Here is a 21263-nt window from a genome sequence, read left to right as displayed (position 1 = left end):
CCTCAATTTTGAAGGAGAATATCCTAGGCAGTGGTCTGAGGGACTCCTACCCCTCTTCATATTACCAACCTCTCAAAAAACGCTTCAGCTCGTCATGTATTTTGAGAGTCTCCTGCTGCACAGACATTTTACACTTACAAACGTCCATGCCTTCTCTGGGATCTGAACCAGAACGATCATTGTGGCAGTCAGAATCGCTAACCGGTTGGGCAGTCATTACAAATGAGGCATCTTATGAGAAGATTTAAACATATTCAAGATCAAAGGATATAGGCTTGGAAGAAGCACTCAGATAAGAGATCATGTTCTTTTGCTAGCTGTACCTCATATTTATCTGTAGAAATTATTCAGATAAAGGGATAGTTTTGCAAGTATTTACTGACTTTTGACCAATACTTTCTGCAAAACTACCCCTTTACACAGTTACTTTCATTGAAAAGAAAGTGCATTACAGCATGGTAACATTGCAAATAATCATTTTTCCTCTTTTCTTTCTTTCTTTCTTTTTTGTATTACATGTTTTTATATTTTGCATTTTACATGAATTCCAAACATAAAATATTTTAATTGTATAATTCCAATTATTATTATTTTGTAAAAAATAATTCCAAACATAAAATATTTAATTAACAAGCCAAAGATGAAATTTCACACAGATGGACAAATATTTACTGAAAATTATGTCTTGATTACACAATTCCAATTGGAAGGGGAGCATGCCATTAAATTAGGCATAAAAGCAACCTTAGATTGTTAGAGATTTTTAAAAAAACTATTAATTTCAAGGGTTATGATTTATGATTCAGATAATTTATGAAGTTTTCCTTGATAACAGTTCAAAACCCCCTAACAGACATGAATTATTGTTATGTCTGTAACTAACTACAAAGCCAGAAAAAGTTCTACATAAACATTTTTATTTAAACAAAACTTAGAACATAAGTGCATGTTCTTGTGCTAACAAAATCACCCCCAGCTCATGGTGATGCAATTTAAAACACAGAATGGTAGTCAAAGACTACAGAATCATTAAATTTTAATCTAAGCTGGTTCAGTAATTCTAACCAGCATATCAAAGTCCAATGGTGGCAATGAGATAATGCAAAGACTAATAATTACAATTTATCACAGCTGACAGGGACTAAATGAAATGTGCATGCACAGGTCAGAAATATGCTCTATCTTATAATAAAAAAAAATCTCAGTTTAAACACTATCTAACTCATTTAAATTCTGGTGAAAAAGTGGGAAGGAGAAGGTTATAGTAAAGGCTGAAATTATAAATACAGTACAAAGTTCGTGATACGGACGTCCATTATCCGGAATGATCTATAATCCGGGCCACAAAACCACAAATTTACGCATGCGCGTAAAGCCAGTAAAGCGTTTACCCATGCGTGCTTCCAATAGTGAAGAAAGTAACAGAGAACGTTATTGAAAATGAAAAAATTTCGATTGACAAGTTAAGTCAGTATTCTCGACACAGCAATTACAGGACTTGAACAGTGGAACTTTGTAATTGAACAAGAAATTATGTCTGTTTATAGAATTAAAAAGAAAGTATTAGCACAAAAAGCTAAGCAACTTACAGTGGATAGACAAAAATATGGAAACACCTTGTGAAATGTATGTTTGAAGAGAAAGATTGATTTTAATGAAATATGTACGTGGCGCTGGCGTTTTTGACTACTGACGCCACCTATACAACTTCGTAAATGTGCTAAACAGTTCAGTTGTTGTCGGAGTACTGTTATGTGAGGTTGTCATTGCATTATGTCAGAGTTAACAGACTTCGAACGTGGGCAAATTGTTGGAGCACGTATGGTAAGTGCTTCCGTAAGCAAGGTAGCCGAGGTGTTTAGTGTTTCAAGAGGTACTGTATCGAAGATTTATTCCGCATATTTGAAAAGCGGAAAAACATCATCTGCTAAATCACAGCGCGGACGAAAGTGTGTCCCGAGTGATCGTGTCAGACGATCATTAAGGGCAATTGTGACGAAAAATAAGAAGACCACAGCTGCAAAAGTTACTGCTGAAATGAATGTTGTGTTACCGAACCCTGTGAGTACCAAAACAATTAGAAGGGAGCTTCATAAACTGGGAATTTCTGGCTGTGCTGCAATTGAGAAGCCACTCATCAGTCGATGCTAATGCCCGTAACAGGAAAAGGTGGTGTTTAAGTCATAAAGCCTGGACTATAGAGCAGAGGAAGCGAGTAATATGGTCTGACGAGTCTTCTTTCACATTCTTTCCCACTTCTGGCCGAGTTTACGTCTGGAGAACGCCATCTCAAGCCTATAATACAGACTGCTTGTTGCCAAGAGTGAAACATGGTGGGGGTTCTGTTATGGTTTGGGCAGCCATATCGTGGTTCTCTGCTAGCCCCATGATAACTGTGTCAGGGCACATGACTGCCAAGACTTATGTGAACATTTTGGCCGATCAAGTTCATCCCATGGTACAAACTTTGTTCTCCGATGGTGATGGTGTCTTCCAAGATGACAAAGCCCCTGTTCACAAAGCTCACATTGTCCAGAACTGGTTTTCTGAGCACGAGGATGAGTTGCCCCATCTCCCCTGGCCACCACAGTCACCAGACCTGAATATTATCGAACCTTTGTGGTCTACATTGGAACGGAAAGTACGTTCTCGTTATCCACTGCCAACATCGTTATCTGAACTTGCCACCGTTTTGCAGGAAGAATGGTATAATATTCCCTTGTAAACATACAGGAACTGTATTTATCCATTCCAAGAAGACTTCAAGCTGTTTTGGATGCCAGCGGGTTTCCTACACCATATCAAGCAAAGAAACATGTTTTTTTAAAGGTGTTTCCATATTTTTGTCCAATCCCTGAACATTGATGGAAATGTTTACTAAAGTAAACAAATAAATATTAAGCTTTTTTTTTTTTTTTTTGGTAAATTTTGATACCCTTTAGATAATAATTGCTCTTTATTTCATAAATTACAGTTTCATATTTTTAATTGTATAATTTCTGCATGCCATCTTACCAGATTTAAATTGATGATCTATAATCCAGAAAAACCCCTAATCCGGAATCGCTGAAGTCCCAAAGAGTCCGGATTACGGACTTTGTACTGTAGCTGGTTAAGTTAAATAATAACTTTATAATTTTTTCTTTTGCTTCTGAAGAAGAGAAACTTATATTTCATTGCTCTCATAAAAAGTTTTATCACAATCAAAGGGGTTCATGTATGTTTCTATACATGAAAATTAAGAGCTTCTAAGGTCAATTAATTAAGGATCAAAGCAATTATCTATGCAACAACTTTAAACTTATGATATCATTCTAACAAAAGTGCACATAGGATGCATTACACCAGGGAACAATTTTTAACACAATTTCTTCCGAGTTCGATTTTTGAGCTGTTGTAGAGTTAGTTACATTGGCATGCTGATTTCAAAACTGTAGTTAGTTTTCTTCTACCACGTCAAGTTATTTTTCTCCACAACTTATGTTAATGTGACTACTTTCTGCAGCATCAAGTGTGGATCATAGGAAGTATTACTGCTCTCCTATTGGCTGTCATAAACCCTCTGAATGGTGTCGGGTGAATGACGCCATAGGAGACCAGCAACAGGTACATACTTGTCTAAATTACACACCTGAGATACTGTCGTGAAACATTGTAACTCTGATACAGTGAAGCCCCTAACAGACATGTAGAATCAGACATGAAGTATCAGAGTTACAAACATTGTAACTCTGATACAGTGAAGCGCATTACAACATGGAGTCTGAGTTCTTGTTTGCACACAAGGTTAACAGTATTTAGTTTTTATTTATACATGAATTGAACCTTTTCCTTATATCTGCCTCTGCTAGTTTGCATCATAAGTGCTTAAACAGCTGCGATTCATTCTGTTATATATGTCGCAGGTTTACCATTCCCAGTCAAAAAACAAACATCAGTGCATTTGGCAGGCAAGCCTATATTAAAGAGAAAATTGGTGATTAAGATATGTCATGGGCCTCTAACAAAGTGTACAAGCTGTATGTCAATAGTTTACAAATGTATATGAAGGGAACGTATTCTAAATCTCCATTTAGTATATCTATGATTTGGTGAGAACTCAAAGTGATTGTTACTTTTGTATAGTAAAAATGTCAGGGTATAGCAAGAAAAACAAACATAAAATAGAGTATCCTATTTTACTATCAAACTACACGCTGAGTGCCTCACTCAGCTGAACTCCCAGTATCAGTACCCAGTCCAGTATACCAGTTTTCAAAGAATTACTCTCTTTGAAAATACAGGAATATGATTCTGGTGAATACTGAATTAACCCCCAATGACGAAGATTTTGAAATTGAAGATGATTCAGTTTGTAAGGGATTTGACAAGCATGACTTGAATGATTTGGCATGAGATTTGGGACTACCTAAAAATGCTTCTGAGCTGTTAGCATCCAGACTGCATGAAAAAAACTTGCTCAAAGTTACTTACTTTCAATCAAGATAAAGTGCATTTCTGCAATACTTTCAAAGTGATGATGGATTTGCATACTGTCATAACCTACATAGTTTAATTGAAGAGTTGGAAATTTCAGCTTATAATGCAACTCACTGGCAAAAGTGGAGTTTGAAGTGTATCCCTTCCACAATGGAAATTTATTTGGTGCAGTCCCACCCAATAGGACATTCAGTTTGTTTGTGCAAAAAATATGAAGACATAAAGAGAGGCATTGATTTGTTGCAATATCACATACACCAATGATCATCTAAGCTGACCTTAAAACTGCCTGCTTCCTCCTTGGGCAGTAACACAGATATACCAAGTAGCCCTGTTTTTTGTGTATGTGGTACAACAAAGCCCATGAGAAGCACTAGGTGCAGTCGAAATGGCCGCCAGTATCTGACTCGAAACCTGATAAATCAAACATTCTGACTTCTGAATCAAATATTCTGCATCAGCCACTAGTCAACAGAAAGAATATTACATTTCTACCTCTGCATATAAAATTGGATCTTATGAAGCAATTAGTTTAGCCAAATGAAAGAGACTGTTCCAAGTCTTGTTTCAGCATTTCCTAGCCTGTCATTTGAAAAGATAAAGAACAATGTGCTTGATGGTCCTCAGAATCAGCAGCTCCTTAAAGATAAACATTTCATCAGAACAATGACAAAACTTCAAAAGAATGCTTGGTTGGCAATCAAAGCATTGTCAAAGACTTTCTTGAAAATACATGAGGACAGAATTATTAACAAAATTATCCAGCAACTTTTGGAGAGCTTCAAAATGCCTAATTTTTACATAGCCAGTGCAGTCAGTGATGAGCAGGCTGACCGCACTAAGATTTTGAAAGTCATGGAAGCATGGTACCAAGGTAGATGGGAAGTACACCTTGCACAGAAAAAAAAAAAAAAAAAGAGGACAATTCTTCTACACCTCCAGTTTTACTGGGTCGAATGAAGAAACTAAATTTGCATTTTTCATGTCTCGAAAGTGCGACTTAGGATATATATTAGATTTATATCTAGCACTGTTCTAACATCAGTATTCTAACATAATATCAGACTTTTTCTGAAATGACCTACCTATTTTTTCCCATAGTTCGAATCTACAACTCAAATTAAGCCAAAGACCCAAATTTTGTAAAAATTGCAAGAGTAGTTTTTAAAAACTTGCCTCTCAAAATTTAAGTTCCTCAGAGTTAATTGAATTTGGTATGTATTTATTTACATCTCTTTTTTTTTTAATTAAACTTACTAGATTCCTTGTTTCACAATTAGAAATTTAGGTTCAATATAATTTTTGCTGTCTTCTTAAAGTAGACAATTGCTAAGCATACCTGCAAAAATTAGAGCTTTTTATTCAAAAATTCCTAAGATATATGTGAATTTACAAATTGGTGCATTTTGAAATCTGGTATATTTGTTATTTGATAATAATGCTAAATGTGGTTCACTTTGTTAAAATTACTTAAAAGAATGAATGATATACCTTTTTTTCCCATTTGTGCACAGTGAAAGGGAAAGGAAAATAGATTACCATAACTTAAAAATTATGCTAAGTGAATGATTCTTGGTGCAAACTGAAAAAAGTGTGTCAAGATAAAATTTTACGTTTCTCAGTTAATTTCATGCTAAATTTTACAACATTTTATATATTTAAGCATTATAGGAGTGGTAGAATTGAAATACAGAAAACGAATTGGTATGTCATTGCTGAAAAAGTCCGATTTTGTATCAAAATACCCATGTTAGAAACAATGCTGTATACATATCGAGACACGAAAAACACAAGTTAAATTTCATCAATGAGCCAAGTAGAACGGGAAATATAGAACAGTTGCTTTTTTTCTTTTTCTTTGTGCAACGTTGTACATATGACTGATAATTGCTGAAGCAACAAATGAGAACGTCTACAGATTAAACACTCCAGAAAAAGCCATAAGCAAAAAATGTTACTTTAATATGTATGTTTACCATGGATTTTTTATTTATTTATTTATTTTTTAACTTTACTATTTGTATGAACAAAATGTAACTTGTAGTAACTATATATAGCCTAGGTATGAATAAAAGTAATTCTTTGTGAACAGTAAATTTGGAAATTTTTTCCTTAACATGCACATTTTGTATGACTTTTAAGACAAAGAGAGGGTATCCTCTAGCTTAAAAAGTTGACATAATAGACAAAAACTAAGGTTATTTTGGGCTTTAGAAGCCAAATTTAGTCAAAAACAAGTTAGATCTAAGACAATGAAACTGGTCTCTTCCCCAGCATCATTATTAAACATAATATAATATTTAGCATAATTGTAAAACATATTTAAAAGTAAAATCCATTCCCTAAATGTTATCAAGTAATTAACAGTGAATTAGAAATATAAATCATTAAAATATATTTTGAACATGCTTTAAAAAATATTTACTTAGTCACTAATAAAAATTCCCACTCAAAAAAAAAAAAAAAAAAAAAAAAAACTTTAAAAGTGCACTATTAAAATTACAAGCTTTGCAGTTTAAAGTAATAAATAACTATGTAATTACAGTTCAAAGTCCGTAATCCGGACTCTTTGGGACTTCGGTGATTCTGGATTATAGATCATCAATTTAAATCTGGTAAGATGGCAAGCAGAAATTATACAATTAAAAATATGAAACTGTAATTTATGAAATAAAGAGCAATTATTATCTAAAACGTATCAAAATTTACCAAAAAAAAAAAAAAAAAAAAAAAAAAAAAAGAAAAAAGCTTAATATTTATTTGTTTACTTTAGTAAACATTTCTTTCAATGTAAGTTGTTTAACTTGCTTCGTTTTTTGTGCTAATACTTTCTCTTTAATTCTATAAACAGACATAATTTCTTGTTCAGTTACAAAGTTCCGCTGTGTCGGTCCTGCAATTGCCGTGTCGAGAATACCGACTAACTTGTCGATCAAAATTTTTTCATTTTCAAAACCCTCTCTGTCACTTTCTTCACTATCAGAAGCAGTATTTTCTGGATCTAGAACCATACTACAGATTTTGCCATCTGTTAGTTGATTGATGATTGGGGCTTTGTTGTCGCAATGAAAAACTTCTGTTATATCATCTTCATATATTACTGCTTTTTCACATTTCTTTACAATATCCAATAACTGGAAAATTTCACCTTTAGTTTGTGATGTCCGAAAACCTTCAAATTTACGGCTATAATCTTCATTGCCCTCAGCATGAAATATGGTAGCTGGCCATAAATTATACCAAGCGTTTTTTAACTTATCTGGAGACACATCTTCCAACGATCTTGCGATGCTCCACACAGCAGATTTTATGCTAAACAATTTCAAAAAGTCTTGAATCGTCTTGCCATTGTTTAGGAAACTTAACATAGATTTTAAAAATGCTACTTTATATTTGCACTTCACCGCGTGCAATATTCCCATATCCATAGGCTGAACGATAGACATACAATTTGGAGAGAAGAATAATACGGATACATTATCTTTCACTAAAACTTTAAGTGAAGTACGCGCCGAACTGTTGTCAACAATCAGGATCCTTTGGCAGCTCCAGAATTGGGAACACTTTTTGACATAGTTGAAAATTCAAGCTTAATTTTTATAAAATTGTTCTAACAGTCTGCAAAAAATAATAAGCTGGATCCAATCAGAAGATTAAGGAACAGCGCAATCTGCAACATTAACTGAAATGCCTTAGATAATTTTAGCCTAGCTTATACTGTCCGTTATACATTAAACACGCATGCATAAACGCATTACGTGCATGTGTAAAGCATACAAAAAAAAGTTTGTGGCTTTGAGGTCCGCATTATAGATCATTCCAGATAATGGATGTCCGGATTACGGACATTGTACTGTAATTTATTATGTTGGTTTATACAGACATTAGAACAATTATACATTAAAAGAAATAAAACATCTACATCTTGCTCATACCTTTTTAATCCGAAATATTTCCGGAAGATTTAACTTATTTATATCTATTTCATGTTCTATAATTATTTTTAAAACTTCATTTGCTTAAACAAACAAATAAGTATAACACTCATTTATTAATGAACTTGGAAAAGTAGTTATAGAACAAAGAATGGACATAAAGTCTGCTTCATCTACTTGGAAAAGTAGTTATATAACAAAGAATGGATATAAAGTCTCTGCTTCATCTGCTAATTTGTATATTTTCAGTATCCCTCTCAAAAACAATTTCCATTCACTTTCTGCATTAATTTTTCCATCATTAACATCTTAACATTTTCATCTTTGAATTTTCACATTCAATTAAAGATTTATATTACTCTAAAAATCTGCATATATTTGGAACTTGCAAAAATCTTGTGAATTTTAGTCCTTTATTAATTTCAATAATGAGAATAACACCATAAAATTTTATGAAATGATGAATGGTGTTTTGAGAACTATAAAATGAATCTATTAACCTGGCAATTTTCGGTATCTTCATTAGGAAAAAAAAAAAAAAAAAAAAAACTCCTTTCTACAGATGCTCAGTAAATTAAAAGTCATTTTTGTAATTTTTCAAACTTTATTTGAGTAAAAAAAAAGAAAAGAAAAAGCAACAGAAAAGTGTAAGGAGAAAGATCTTTGAGTTCAAAAGCAAAAAATTTAAATAACCCTTTCCAAATTCTCTAAATAGTACGAAAATTTTATCCTAATCTTCCATGTCTGCCAACTTCATAGGAGGAAAAATGAGAAGGCTTTTGAAAAAAAAAAAAAAAAAAAAAAAAAAAAAACAGTATAAAAAAATAAAGTAAATTTTACAGAAAAAATGGTACTATTCCGTTTTGAGGACCGTAAAAAAAATTGCAGCGAAAATGTATGTGCAAAAGTGGCAAATCTAGCAAGCTCGCTGATTTAACAGCGCACCAAATCTAGCGTATGCGCTGATTTCAGATTGTGTAAATTTATATAGTTCTATATTTCTTAAGACGCTATTGAAATACTAGTTTAATTTTAAAATCCTTTTTTGATATCCTATGGATTTAACAATTTGGGAATTGTACATGATGAAAAGTCGGCAATAGGATTTTGGGAAAACAGCAGAATCACCCACTGCTTGACGCATTTTTAAGAATTGCACATACTCAGTATCCATGTGCACATCGACCTATTTTCACTTGAAAAATATCCCAGAATTGCACAAAAATGGCACTGCGCACACCCTTGACTTTATCTATGTACACATCGACCTATTTTCACTTAAAAAGGTAAAAAAAAATTGACAAAAATTCAATTGTTTTTACCCTTTTAAAAAGCGGCAAACAAGTAAGTGAGCGATTCTGCACTTTACCGAGATTTTTTCCAAAGAAAAGGCATCATTCATTATAGAAAATTACGTTTGAACAACCAACGAGATGAAATTATGCTTTAGCGATAAGTCGGTAGCGAAATAGCAATGCAAGCATCCATTCAGCAATTTTTATATAAATTATAATAATGATCTGAAATAGTTATTTAATCTTATGCTTCCATTCAGTCATGCTTAGCCTTTTTTATATAAATTATAATAATAAAAAAGTATTATATGAAATCAACCTTTCATCTAAATTAAAACATCAATCTTAAATAGTTATTTACTATTATACTTCCTTTCTTGCATTAGGGTTGCCACAATTATTTTTGGCAGCACTGGCATCAACAATAGTTTGGCGATTTTTTACGGCCCTCAAAACCGAATAGTACTGAAAAAACTAATACATACATACCTGAATTTTTGGAACAACATCAGAGGAAAAATTTTTTTCACACACACACACAAAAAAAAAAGGATTAAAGAAATGAAAGCATTTTTTTTTTGCCTTTTTTTGCTGAAAAGTAATTCAGAAAGTATGCTTTTTAACACCTATTATCTTTCTTTCAGTTTCAAAATAAAAATAATTAAAAATCTGTCAAAATTAAAATTTTTTATTTTAACATTATATACTACAAAGTCTGAAATCCGGAAAATTTTGCTGTTTTGTTTGTGGTATCTAAAAACTTTTAAATTTATGGCTATCATTGCAAAGCTCAGCTAGCGTCTGCAATACGCTATTGGGAACGTATCATGAGATTAATGACTAAAGACCTGTTGTTCCACTAAATTTTGCATCGCACACTGCCAAAGTTAACCCTGAATTAGCTATTTATTATACTTACATCTATTTCTGCACATGCTTTAGGCTTACCTGTGTCCCAAATAAATAAATTCCTACATGTACTTAATTTTAACTAAGACAAGTGCTAGACATTTTGCACCCCGATGCAGGCTTTGTGGGTCCTAAATTCTGCCGCCAAGCATTTCTAAGTTTTAAAATTTTTTCTGCCCCTAAATTTTGCATCCCACTCTATTCCTTAAATTCTAAAATTTTGTCATCCCTTAATTTTGTTGCTCAATGCTTGTCTAACGTCTAAAAATTTTGCCAGGCTTATCTGAATAACAAGTCTTCTCATTCAAACAACATTAAATGTAATCTTCTGGCCTATCTTTAGAAAATCTACTTTTTGTATATGGAAAGAAATTTCAGTTAAATTTCTCCTCATCAACACTTCACAGCAAAGTTAGCTGAAATATATAATCATCATTAAGCTTAATGTTAACATAAAAGGTTACCATGCTCCATATCAAATGCACATGGATTAAGGCATGCAAAAAAATTAAAAAAAAAGGGGGGGGTTGCTGGTAGTCGGGAGGTCTGAATTTTAGATTAATCCACAGATTGGAAATCATAATTTCAGACTTTGTATTGTGTTTTTCGGAATTTAGGTTTTAATTAAAAAATATCATCATTGCTTTAATGATTTTGTAATAACTTTATTATATTTATTAGAAAACATCATGGAATTCTTAAATTACCAAATCAAAATTTTGTAAACAAATTGAGCTTAAAATTGTCAAAATCACTGAAGTACAGCAAAAGAATTCATACTTCCAAAAGTGAAGAACTTCTTTTTATGTAATACAGAAAACAAATGCGAGTGAGAATCAGAATGCGTGGAACCAAGAGAATACATTTTAAATACAGAATTATTGGAACCAATGTGGTGTCTCCATACTGGCACATTTTTTTTACACCTTTAAAAAAATTGAAAAATAAATCTGTCACATAATACTTGAATGGTCTTCCTAGGATGAAAAAATTCTCAAATGTTAACTGATATGATCTAAAACAAATAGCATAATGTTTCTTTTGCCACAGACTTTCCTGGGTTTTTAGCTATCAACTGAAGGTGTATAAGTCTACCAAGTTTCACCGAATCTTCCAGTGTACAAGGACTATAGTGCAAGAGAAAAGCCTTAATAGCAAATTATAAACCTCTTTTTTTTTTTTTTTTCATTGACTGATCATTTCTCCTCTACAAGAATTGCCATTATTTCATGATGACTGGAGCCATACAGTTGAACTTTCCATGTAAATCAATTTCCAGATTCAGATTGTTCTAATGCTGCTAAATATTTTCAGAATATCCTCCCTTATTTTCATGTGCTCCATTTATGTCTTTTGCCCATATCTTTGAAAAATATCCAGATTTACTGATAACAGAGGGTGGAAATGTAACCTTAACGAAATCCATGTTTTGACATTACTGCAAGTCATGCTTTCATCACAGTAAGTCAATACATGATTGTAAATGTAGACCAAACAGTATTCCTGTTGAAAAAAATCTGTTTTGAAAATATGGGAGACAAAACCATTAGATATCCCAAAACTTTTGTTCCAGGTAGGGTAATTGTTCTTCATAGTTTACAGTGCCAGTTTGAGAAGATTCTATTACCAGCTACATAGTATGAATTCCATGTGTGTCCTAAATGTTGATTCCCAATCACAACAGCAGATACAGAAACAAGGCAGAAATTTCAGTACAACCCTTGACTGGAATTAAGAACTTCTAAAGACAAAAATAATTTAGAAAAAAGAAAGAAAACATATTAAAGGGCCATATAGATCCTGGTCAATGCCAATCTAAGGTTGTTTTTTTCTCTTAAAGACATTTCTAGTTTTTGTACATACCAGTTGTCTGTTCATTGGTCTGGAGCCACTAAATTTGAACTTTTCTTTTGTGGAACGCCTAAAACTTTTTTTTAAATTGGAACCCCTACTGTCCTATGTAAAAATAACTGTTAAAAATTTATTTAAACTCTATCCTACTGCATATATTTTATGTAGCAAGTAAAAGAAAAACCATTATTTCATTTCAAGTTTGTTTGTTAAAACAGATTTACTTCATAATATTTTAAGCACTTGTAGCAAGAAAAATAAAAAGTACCACTTAATTATTTATTTTAAAAGTTAATATTTATGGTCACGTGATATTAAAAATTATTTAAAAAATTTTATTTTGATTTGTGGAATTTCTAGAAAAGCTGCTTGGAACCCCCAGATGCTGCAAAATATAGTTTGAAGAGCACTGGTATACACTGTCTTAGGCAATAAGAACACACACACAAAAATTAAATGTAATTTCATTACTCAAAAATTTCTTTGTACGAAAAGCTGCTTGAACCTTCAGGTTCCGCAAAACATAATTTGAAGAGCACTGGTATACACTGACATAGACAATAAGAACACAAACACACACACACACACACACACACACACAAAAAAAAAAAAAAAAAAAAAAAAAATTAAATGCAATTTCATTACGCAATAATTTCTTTATAAACTACAGTTTGTAAACACAGTATCCAAACACTGTGTATAATTTCTGCTACCCTTATACATATTTCTTGCTTACATTTAAAATTTGAATGACTATTCATAATCATGGACCTGTAATTGTGATAACAACTACAGGCTGAATTATTAGAAAAAGCAAGATACACTTTATATTCATTCACACAGTGAAATTTATAACTTATTCATTATAGAGGAATGCAAATTACTAGGAGAAAGGGCTGATCTTTGGAATATGGTAACTGGTAGTTTGGCGACATTTTGGAGACGATAAAGGTTACTACCTAGGACTTTGGTAATAATGTGAGAAGCACTCAGTTCCGATTACGCATTATTTTGTGTGAGAGAAATGAGAGATCATGAGATATGTCATGTGACATTAATGGACGAATTACAGTTGTTTAATCGGAAAAGGGGGAAAATCTGGAAATTTCGTATTTAGCTATATTCTGTGTTGTGTGAAACGTGACATTAATGGACGAATTAGAGTTCTTTAATTGGAAAAGGGGGTTAATTTGAAAAAGCTTCATTGTGTGTTGTGTGAAATAGTGTTGATTAATTTTCGGATTGCATGGCGCTATTTGAAAAAGCTTCATTGTGTGTTGTGTGAAATAGTGTTGATTAATTTTCGGATTGCATGGCGCTATGTAAAGTGAATTCTAAATTTTTAATGCATTTAACTGATAATAATAATAATAATAAGTTGAGATTGTGTGAAAGGAAGGATATTACAAGTTTAAATGGTGGTGCAAGAAATATGGTGAAAATAGACATTTTGTGAAAAGGAGTGTAAGGAAGGGTACGTGGTTTGCTGAAAGTAGTTTGAGTATAGGTGAAATTTTATTAATTTCTTATTACTTGGTGAATAGACTTCCAGTTGACTACTGGATTTAGGATTTAGGATTTAGAAATTAGCAGTAGTACTGAAGCGACGTAATGAAGATTCTGAAGAAGATTAGGTAAGTTAGTATTTTTAATCATTTGAGGATATTATTTTTATGCATTGTTCTAAATGTAAGGAGTAAATAAATGGTATTATTTGAAAATTGTTATTAGCAATGATTTAGTTTAAAGTAATTAGGATTGTAATCTAATTTTTATTAATTTAATGTATGTGCTTATTTATATTTTAAGTAGTGTTTTTTAATTTAATTATTTTTTAATTTAATGATCGTGATTTTGTGAGTTATATGTTTGTAGTATTTTGGAATATGTTTGAGTAGTATACCTTGAGTATTTTCATGCATTTTCGTGAAATTTTTCTAATTTATGAGAAAAAAGCAGTGTACATGGATATAGTGAAGAGTGTGCGCAATGCCATTTTTGTGCAATTCTGGGATGTTTTTTAAGTAAAAATAAGTCGACGTGTACATGGTTTAGTGATATTTTAATTAAATGATAGTTATTTTGTGAATTTTATGTTTGTAGGAATGTGGTATACGTTTTAGTTGAAGTATCGTGCATGGAAATAATTTAAATATTTGACACTAAATATTTGTAATGTTTGTGGTATGAATTCGTTGGTGACGTTTATAATATAATAGATAATTTAGAGGTAAAAGTTTTTGGATATTTTATTTATTTTATACGTGGAAACGTTCATATTTGGAAAGGGTATATACTTTTTCGCGATAAGGTAATTTCATATATATTCTTTTTACCGGGTTTAAAGATTCAGAAAATTGTCATGCATTTTCGTGAAATTTTTCTAATTTATGAGAAAAAAGCAGTGTACATGGATATAGTGAAGAGTGTGCGCAATGCCATTTTTGTACAATTCTGGGATGTTTTTTTAAGTAAAAATAAGTCGACGTGTACATGGTTTATGTGTATGTGTTATTGTGAAAAACGCGCAAGGAGTTTGCGATTGTGCACTTTTTCCCAATTTTGCAGTGAATATTTGTCATGATTAAGCAGTTTTGTTAGATAAAATTTCTAGTATAAGTGTAATTTGGCTAGTAGATTTTTGGAAAAAGTGTTCTGTAAATAAAAAGAAAAGAAACATGTCCTTACTTCGTGAAGACAAAATGGCGGCGGAAAAAAAAAAAAAAATAGAGGGTTGCTGTAGCAGAGTTGGTTGCCAAAAAATCGCCAAGTTACCATAATCTAAAGACAACTGGAGAAAGAATAAAAACATACATAAAATATCATATGACAATAAAAAGTTCAGATAACTGGATTGCACTTTTCCTTTATTTAAAATAACTAATTACTAAAATGTCACTATGATTGTATTTTAATTATTTAGCTTTGTTTATTACACTTTTATCTCAAAAAGGATTACACAGTTAAAAAATGAAAAGCTGAGATAACTGGTATTTGACGGTTCTTAAAACATTCATCCATATAGGTAAACACTTCCGGCAATAGAAGGCAATAAATAGATTAGTAGTTCAAATATTAACTACAAAAAGGATGGAGGGGAAAAGAATTTCCTGTTGCAATATCTTTTTAATTTATCTTCAGAAAAGAAATTTTTCTTGGTAACAACTCATGAAATAGGCATAGTCCATATTCAATGTACAATTATTTTCTTAATAAGGGTTATAAGGTACACATTTTTGAAATTTTATAACCCAATCTACATTAGTATAAATTTACCTAAATTAATACCATCTTTTCATATTAATTAAATAGTAATTAAAAAAGTATAAAACACTTAATTTGACAAGCTTAATTTCACTTAAAAAGAGGATTAAATAACATAACTGTAATTTTGCTTTATTTTACTATCTTTAAAAGTTACTTAAAAATCTTATTTATAAGTGAATAAAAAGAATTATAAAGGGATTACATATTAGGGATTACAAGTGACTGATCAGTTAATAATTAAAAATAAATATTGTGTAATTTTATACGGCTGATTTAATAGATAGGTTTCTCTATTTTATTACATTACAATTGTTTTTTAACATTGACTTTTAAAACAAATACTCACAAAATCATCCAATTCTTCGGAGGTTCCTTTTTTATCTTCATCATCTTTTTTCTTCTGATCTACAGGAGGAGCTACCACAAGCTGCACAGCCACAATGGCCAAGAATGTTAAAATCAAAGCTCTCATCTATAATAATGAAAGAGAAAATACAATAATCTAAACATGAAATTTTGATACTGCTTTACAAAAGTATTTTAAGAAAATTCATCACTGTTAATTTTGTGATTTTAATACTCTGATCTAGTTAAACCATCTCTCAACAGCAAAACTGTAGATTCATCGGAATTCTAAAACAGTGATTAAGAGTAGTTAATTCATATCTGATCTGTAGTTCATAAACGTGCAAATTTTAAAAAATTTACATTCATGCCTCTAAAATTATCTTTATGTAATATCAGGAGATTTTTATTATTACCGCATTGACCAAAATTTTTGGTGAGTTAGCACGACTAAACTTTAGTTTATAGTGCTGATTACTATTTTTCACAGATGACATATAAATTTGTAAAGTTTAAGCAGTATTATACTTCTTCAAAAATCTGTAGGAAAAAAAAAAAAAAAAAAAAAAAAAAAACATTTCAGTTATACTAAATAATAATTATTTATTTGATTTTGAATCAATTAATACCAAGACATAAGAACATATAACTGTATACAGTAAAACAAAAAGCAATTTATATACAAGCAGAGTGCTGATTTTAAGGAAGATTTTTAGTATTTACCATACTTAATAAATTTTTCCGCAAATTTTAATTTATGATGGGCCAGCTTATGCAATACGCGTTCGAGAAAAGATCAGAAGCATAACGAAAATACACAAACAGTATATATATTGGCTCGAAAACTGGGAAATTAATTACAAAATGAACACACTACCTGATACACGTATTAACCAACTGACACTGATACACGTCGCCGAATAATAATTGTCCTAGTTTCCCGATTACAAATGAAACGGAAAAACAAACATAATAGACACAAAACACCTTCGAATGACGTCACATAAACGCAGGACTTGAAAGAGAAGCACATAAGCGCAGGACTTGAAAGAGAAGCACATAAGCGCAGGACTTGTTCATATTAAGGAGGTTAGAATAGAAGGAGGGAAGGTTCAACCTTGGTTCAACTCAAACCATGAATCTTAGCCAAAGAATTTGTCTTGGCGGTCATGTTACTATTACTGTTGTAACTTGAGCAAGGAAGTCTGTCATTGCAACTTTTTATCATTATTATTACTATTGAAGCATAGGAACTTGTGTTACATATGGATGCACAAACCGATTTTCTAGAAAGTTCCTTAGATTACTTTTCATCCGTGAGTATTGATTTTTTTAAAGTAATTAATTTAAGAATAAATATGTTGAAAAATATCACAATGGCACGTAATTTTCTTTCCAGATGTGAAAAAAAGAACTTTAAATATATTTTAATGTTTCTGTTTATAGTTGGTATCTTCGTGCCTTAATATACAATGATATATGCTAGGATTTAAACTATATAATATGAACATTTTAGGTAATTCGTTTAATAATTTTCATGAAAAGTAAGAAATCAATTATTGCTATTATGAGTTGTAAAAGTGTTAAATAAAGGAATGTTTCTCTTTATGTATTAATTATTATTGCTTTTTAAGTTTTGTGAACTGTTATGAATTTAATTTGTGCATTTGATCAAGATAAACTGTTCTGTTGTTAACAATTGTTTGCATAACTTACAAATTTCTAGGCAATATAGCAATAAAAGTAAGTAAAATATTTACATAATTGAACATGTGAAAAGGCGTATCCAAAAATTTATACAGGTATATTTAGGTAATTCAGCTTAATTCAAGGCAATTTTTTTTAGATTCATAAATATGAAACACGCATAAAGTATGCCAATAAATGCTTTTAAAAAAGGAAATAGTATTTGCATCAAGTACTCTCCTATAGCCAATAAAAAATGTGTGAATTCCGGTTTTAGTGTATTTCAACTTAAACCTGAACTATTAAGAATGCTAAAATAAAATAATTTTGTTTCCTATCTCTTAAACATTTGTATATGAAATGAATCTTTAATAAATTATGATAATATTATGAATAAATTCAAAATATCACTTTTTAAAGGAAAAATTGGACAGTACACCCAACAGGTTGTTAATAAAACCTACACAAACCCTTAAAATGTGCATAAATATCATTTACAAAGGCTTTAATGTTATACACATGCATTTAGATTTCGAACTATCTCTTAATAATTTTATGTAATAGTAAATTACGGATATCATCTTTATTACTTTAAAGTAAAAATTTAAGAATAACGAGGCATTTCATTATAAATTTAACATATCTTTATTGGAAAATACATGCACGGAACTTGTTAGAAACACGTACGTTTCACTGCCGTATTGTAATGTTTTGAAGTTACAAACATGGACGCGGCTTGTTCGGTGGAGTTTTATTCCCCGATAGTGGAGGAACTGCGAACCCTCCCACTTCTATTCTAACCTCCTTGGTTCATATAGCCTTAGTACCATCCGAGAACGATACGTTCATTTCAAAGGGGGCCTTGACTGGGGAGTCCTATCCCTAGCGAACTTGCGTCACTTTTCGATCATTGGAATCATATGGTGTTGTAAGGCATATTTTAATGTAGCAAAAAATATGGCATTAATCCTTGCATAAGTTGGAAATGATGATGGTACAGGCACTAGGAGGTGTGTAGCCCGAGAGAAAGATAGCCTTAGTATGGCTAAGGCTAAATAAAGGTGTCTCTAGTAGCTCTAGTATAGACTTTCACAAACAGAAAGTGAAGAATGATGACGTTTCCATGTTGACACTAAAATTGCAAAGAAGCAATTCACAGCAAAAACTGACACTTTTAAATTTGAAGATCCAGCCTGAAAATTAACTGTGCGAGCATAAAGTAGTTACTGCTGTACGCATTTTACAGTTAACGTTTAAAAAAATTAATAATGCTTATTCATTAATTTAAAAATAATAAAGCCACCCAAACGGGATAGTGGTTAGTGTCTCTGACAAATGTACCGAAGGGCCCGGCCCGAAATCCCCCAGAAAACATACATGCTTGAGAATGTATAGTGTCTTTCCCGCATGAGGGAACTACCAATCAATTTATTAATTACGTTTTTTATAACAATAAAACAAAAAATTATTTCTTACAAATATAAAAACATAATAAACGAATATACATATAAAAATAAATAAAGTCAGTATGTTTACATTTCAGTTCATTCAGTCTCTTTGGATAAGGTTCGGAGAACAGCCTTGGTTGCGCCAACTTGGCTCCTTTAAGGATATGGGCGACATTTTATTATGCCAACGGAAGTAAATATCCTGTGGGGATTAAACCCAAGCAAAATCCTAGAATTTGTAAGCAGCCAATGGCGTTGAAACACGTTGTGGAGTAAAATTTGACAAGCGTTTAGCCCCTCAGATGCTAGTTTCCTCCACAAGCGCCTGGCCCCAGCCACCACCCCTGTTCTTATTGGTTGCCGTTTATGACGTCAGGCTGAAAAGATTCCATTATCTGTTTCGTTTGAGTTATGTCAAGGGGAACTTATAACTACTTTGGATTTGGTTCTCTTCTGTGTTAATGTGAATTTGTGCAATGTAACAGAATATTTGCAATTAAAAGGAACCAACAGTATAAGAAAATATGTCGGCACTTTTTATATAAATTGTTTAATCATGTTAATGGAATAGATAAAACTTATGCGTAAATAGTGTTTGGCTAAGCAATCTGTATTCAATGCAATTCATAGCGCTATACTGATATTTAAGAAATGTATTTTATAATTTCATATAAAAGGAGACCATTAACAAGATTTGCTTCGTCAGCAATGTCAAGAAATAGCACTTAACTCTTACTGTGTAAATAATGTCTGCCGCAGTTTTCATGAATTAGCGGTTTATTTTGCAGAAAAGTGTTTTTAAAAGTGATATAAATGTAAAATTTAGTTATTTCTTTATAAAAATGAACTGTTTGATAATTAAATAACCTTCCTTTCATTTATTGCTTGTTATATAGAGATTGTTTGGTATCAAAATTGTTCGTAGTCAGATTAATTTTTTACTTTCTAATCCTAGGCATTAATTTCTCTTCATTTATGGTTAAAAATAAGATAAAGTGATAAGATACTTTTAAATCGTAAAATACTTATAATATCGTTTATTTGACTTTGTCAATTGGAGTTATCATTCTGTTTTTTATGTATTATTGTTTTGTTTCTTAACTTTTATATCTTATAAAAAGTGTTTATTGTCCAATGACTTCGATATTCGTCTAATGACCAAAATACTGGTAAACGGTTATCGACTGCACATATGTATATTAACAATATATTTCTGAAGCTGCTTTTTATTTTTGTAATTTTTTCGCAAATATGGCAAATTATTCCATTGCTTCGCCTGCTTCAGCGCTAAAATGACCTCGAGCTCAAGCTTTTGGCGCACAAAAATGCTGCAGAGAACTCTTTTCGTCACTGTATGACATCTGAAGTCGTGTCCAATAAGAGCTTGGGGTGGTGGCTGGGGCCAGGCGCTTGTGTTTCCTCCTGATTCCTCCCTGATCATTTGCGCCGATTCACGCGCAGCGTGTTTATGTCAGGGAGCTCGGCATGCAGAAAGGAATCAGCTGGCCAAAGAATGTCAAGTCACGAAAGTGCTGCGCATTACTCAGTGCAAATTAATTTCTTTTTTTAGTTTTTCTACAGTATTTTTCTTTTTAAGTCGGATACATATTTACATGTTTGATATTGATTTTTGGTTGTTTCTCATTTTCTATCAAATAATATATTATTTTGATTTGTGTATAAAAGAATTCCTGATATTTATCCATTCATTCATCTATACATCATCGCCCAAAGCTATTACAAATGCAGATATCAAAAGCTAAGAACTCATTTCTTGTCTACTGAAGGCGTCATTTAAGAAGAGATTATGGCTTTTCATCCGCAGAGAACCCGTTGGCGCTTCGGGAAAGAACCCGTTGGCGCCGTTGCATTTTTATTCGCCAAGCTCGCTGTTCATCGACGATGAGCCGAGCCGTAAACATGATTTTTAGTGCATGTAAATTCTAGTTAGCGGACAAAACAATATATTAAGCTTATGGTAGTAAAAATTTACAGATAATAAGCATGTAGATGTAAAACTAACCGGTTTAACGTGATATAGGATCAAG

At 31.8% G+C, this 21263-nt stretch overlaps 1 protein-coding gene across 5 annotated transcripts in view; it reads right to left on the bottom strand.

Moving 5' to 3' along the window:
• The window catches only part of LOC118191749 (nucleobindin-1-like), an 84746-nt gene extending 67580 nt beyond the window's left edge, over positions 1-17166 (bottom strand). For 3 of the 5 annotated variants that reach the window (XM_085811823.1, XM_085811824.1, XM_085811825.1), the window contains exons 1-2: positions 16498-16605; positions 16083-16208 (exon numbers count right to left, since the gene is read on the bottom strand). In XM_085811823.1, coding sequence (XP_085667949.1) covers positions 16083-16208; positions 16498-16578 — 207 coding nt within the window. In that variant the 5' untranslated portion in view covers positions 16579-16605. The other 2 variants (XM_035362598.2, XM_035362597.2) reach the window with 2 other exon arrangements.
• Between the last annotated feature and the right edge of the window lie 4097 nt (positions 17167-21263).

This window comes from Stegodyphus dumicola, chromosome 2 (genome assembly GCF_044657685.1).
Source record: "Stegodyphus dumicola isolate Sdum_Otavi_A_Nest chromosome 2, ASM4465768v1".
Taxonomy (NCBI): domain Eukaryota; kingdom Metazoa; phylum Arthropoda; class Arachnida; order Araneae; family Eresidae; genus Stegodyphus; species Stegodyphus dumicola.
This window is presented reverse-complemented; position numbering and strand designations above follow the sequence as displayed.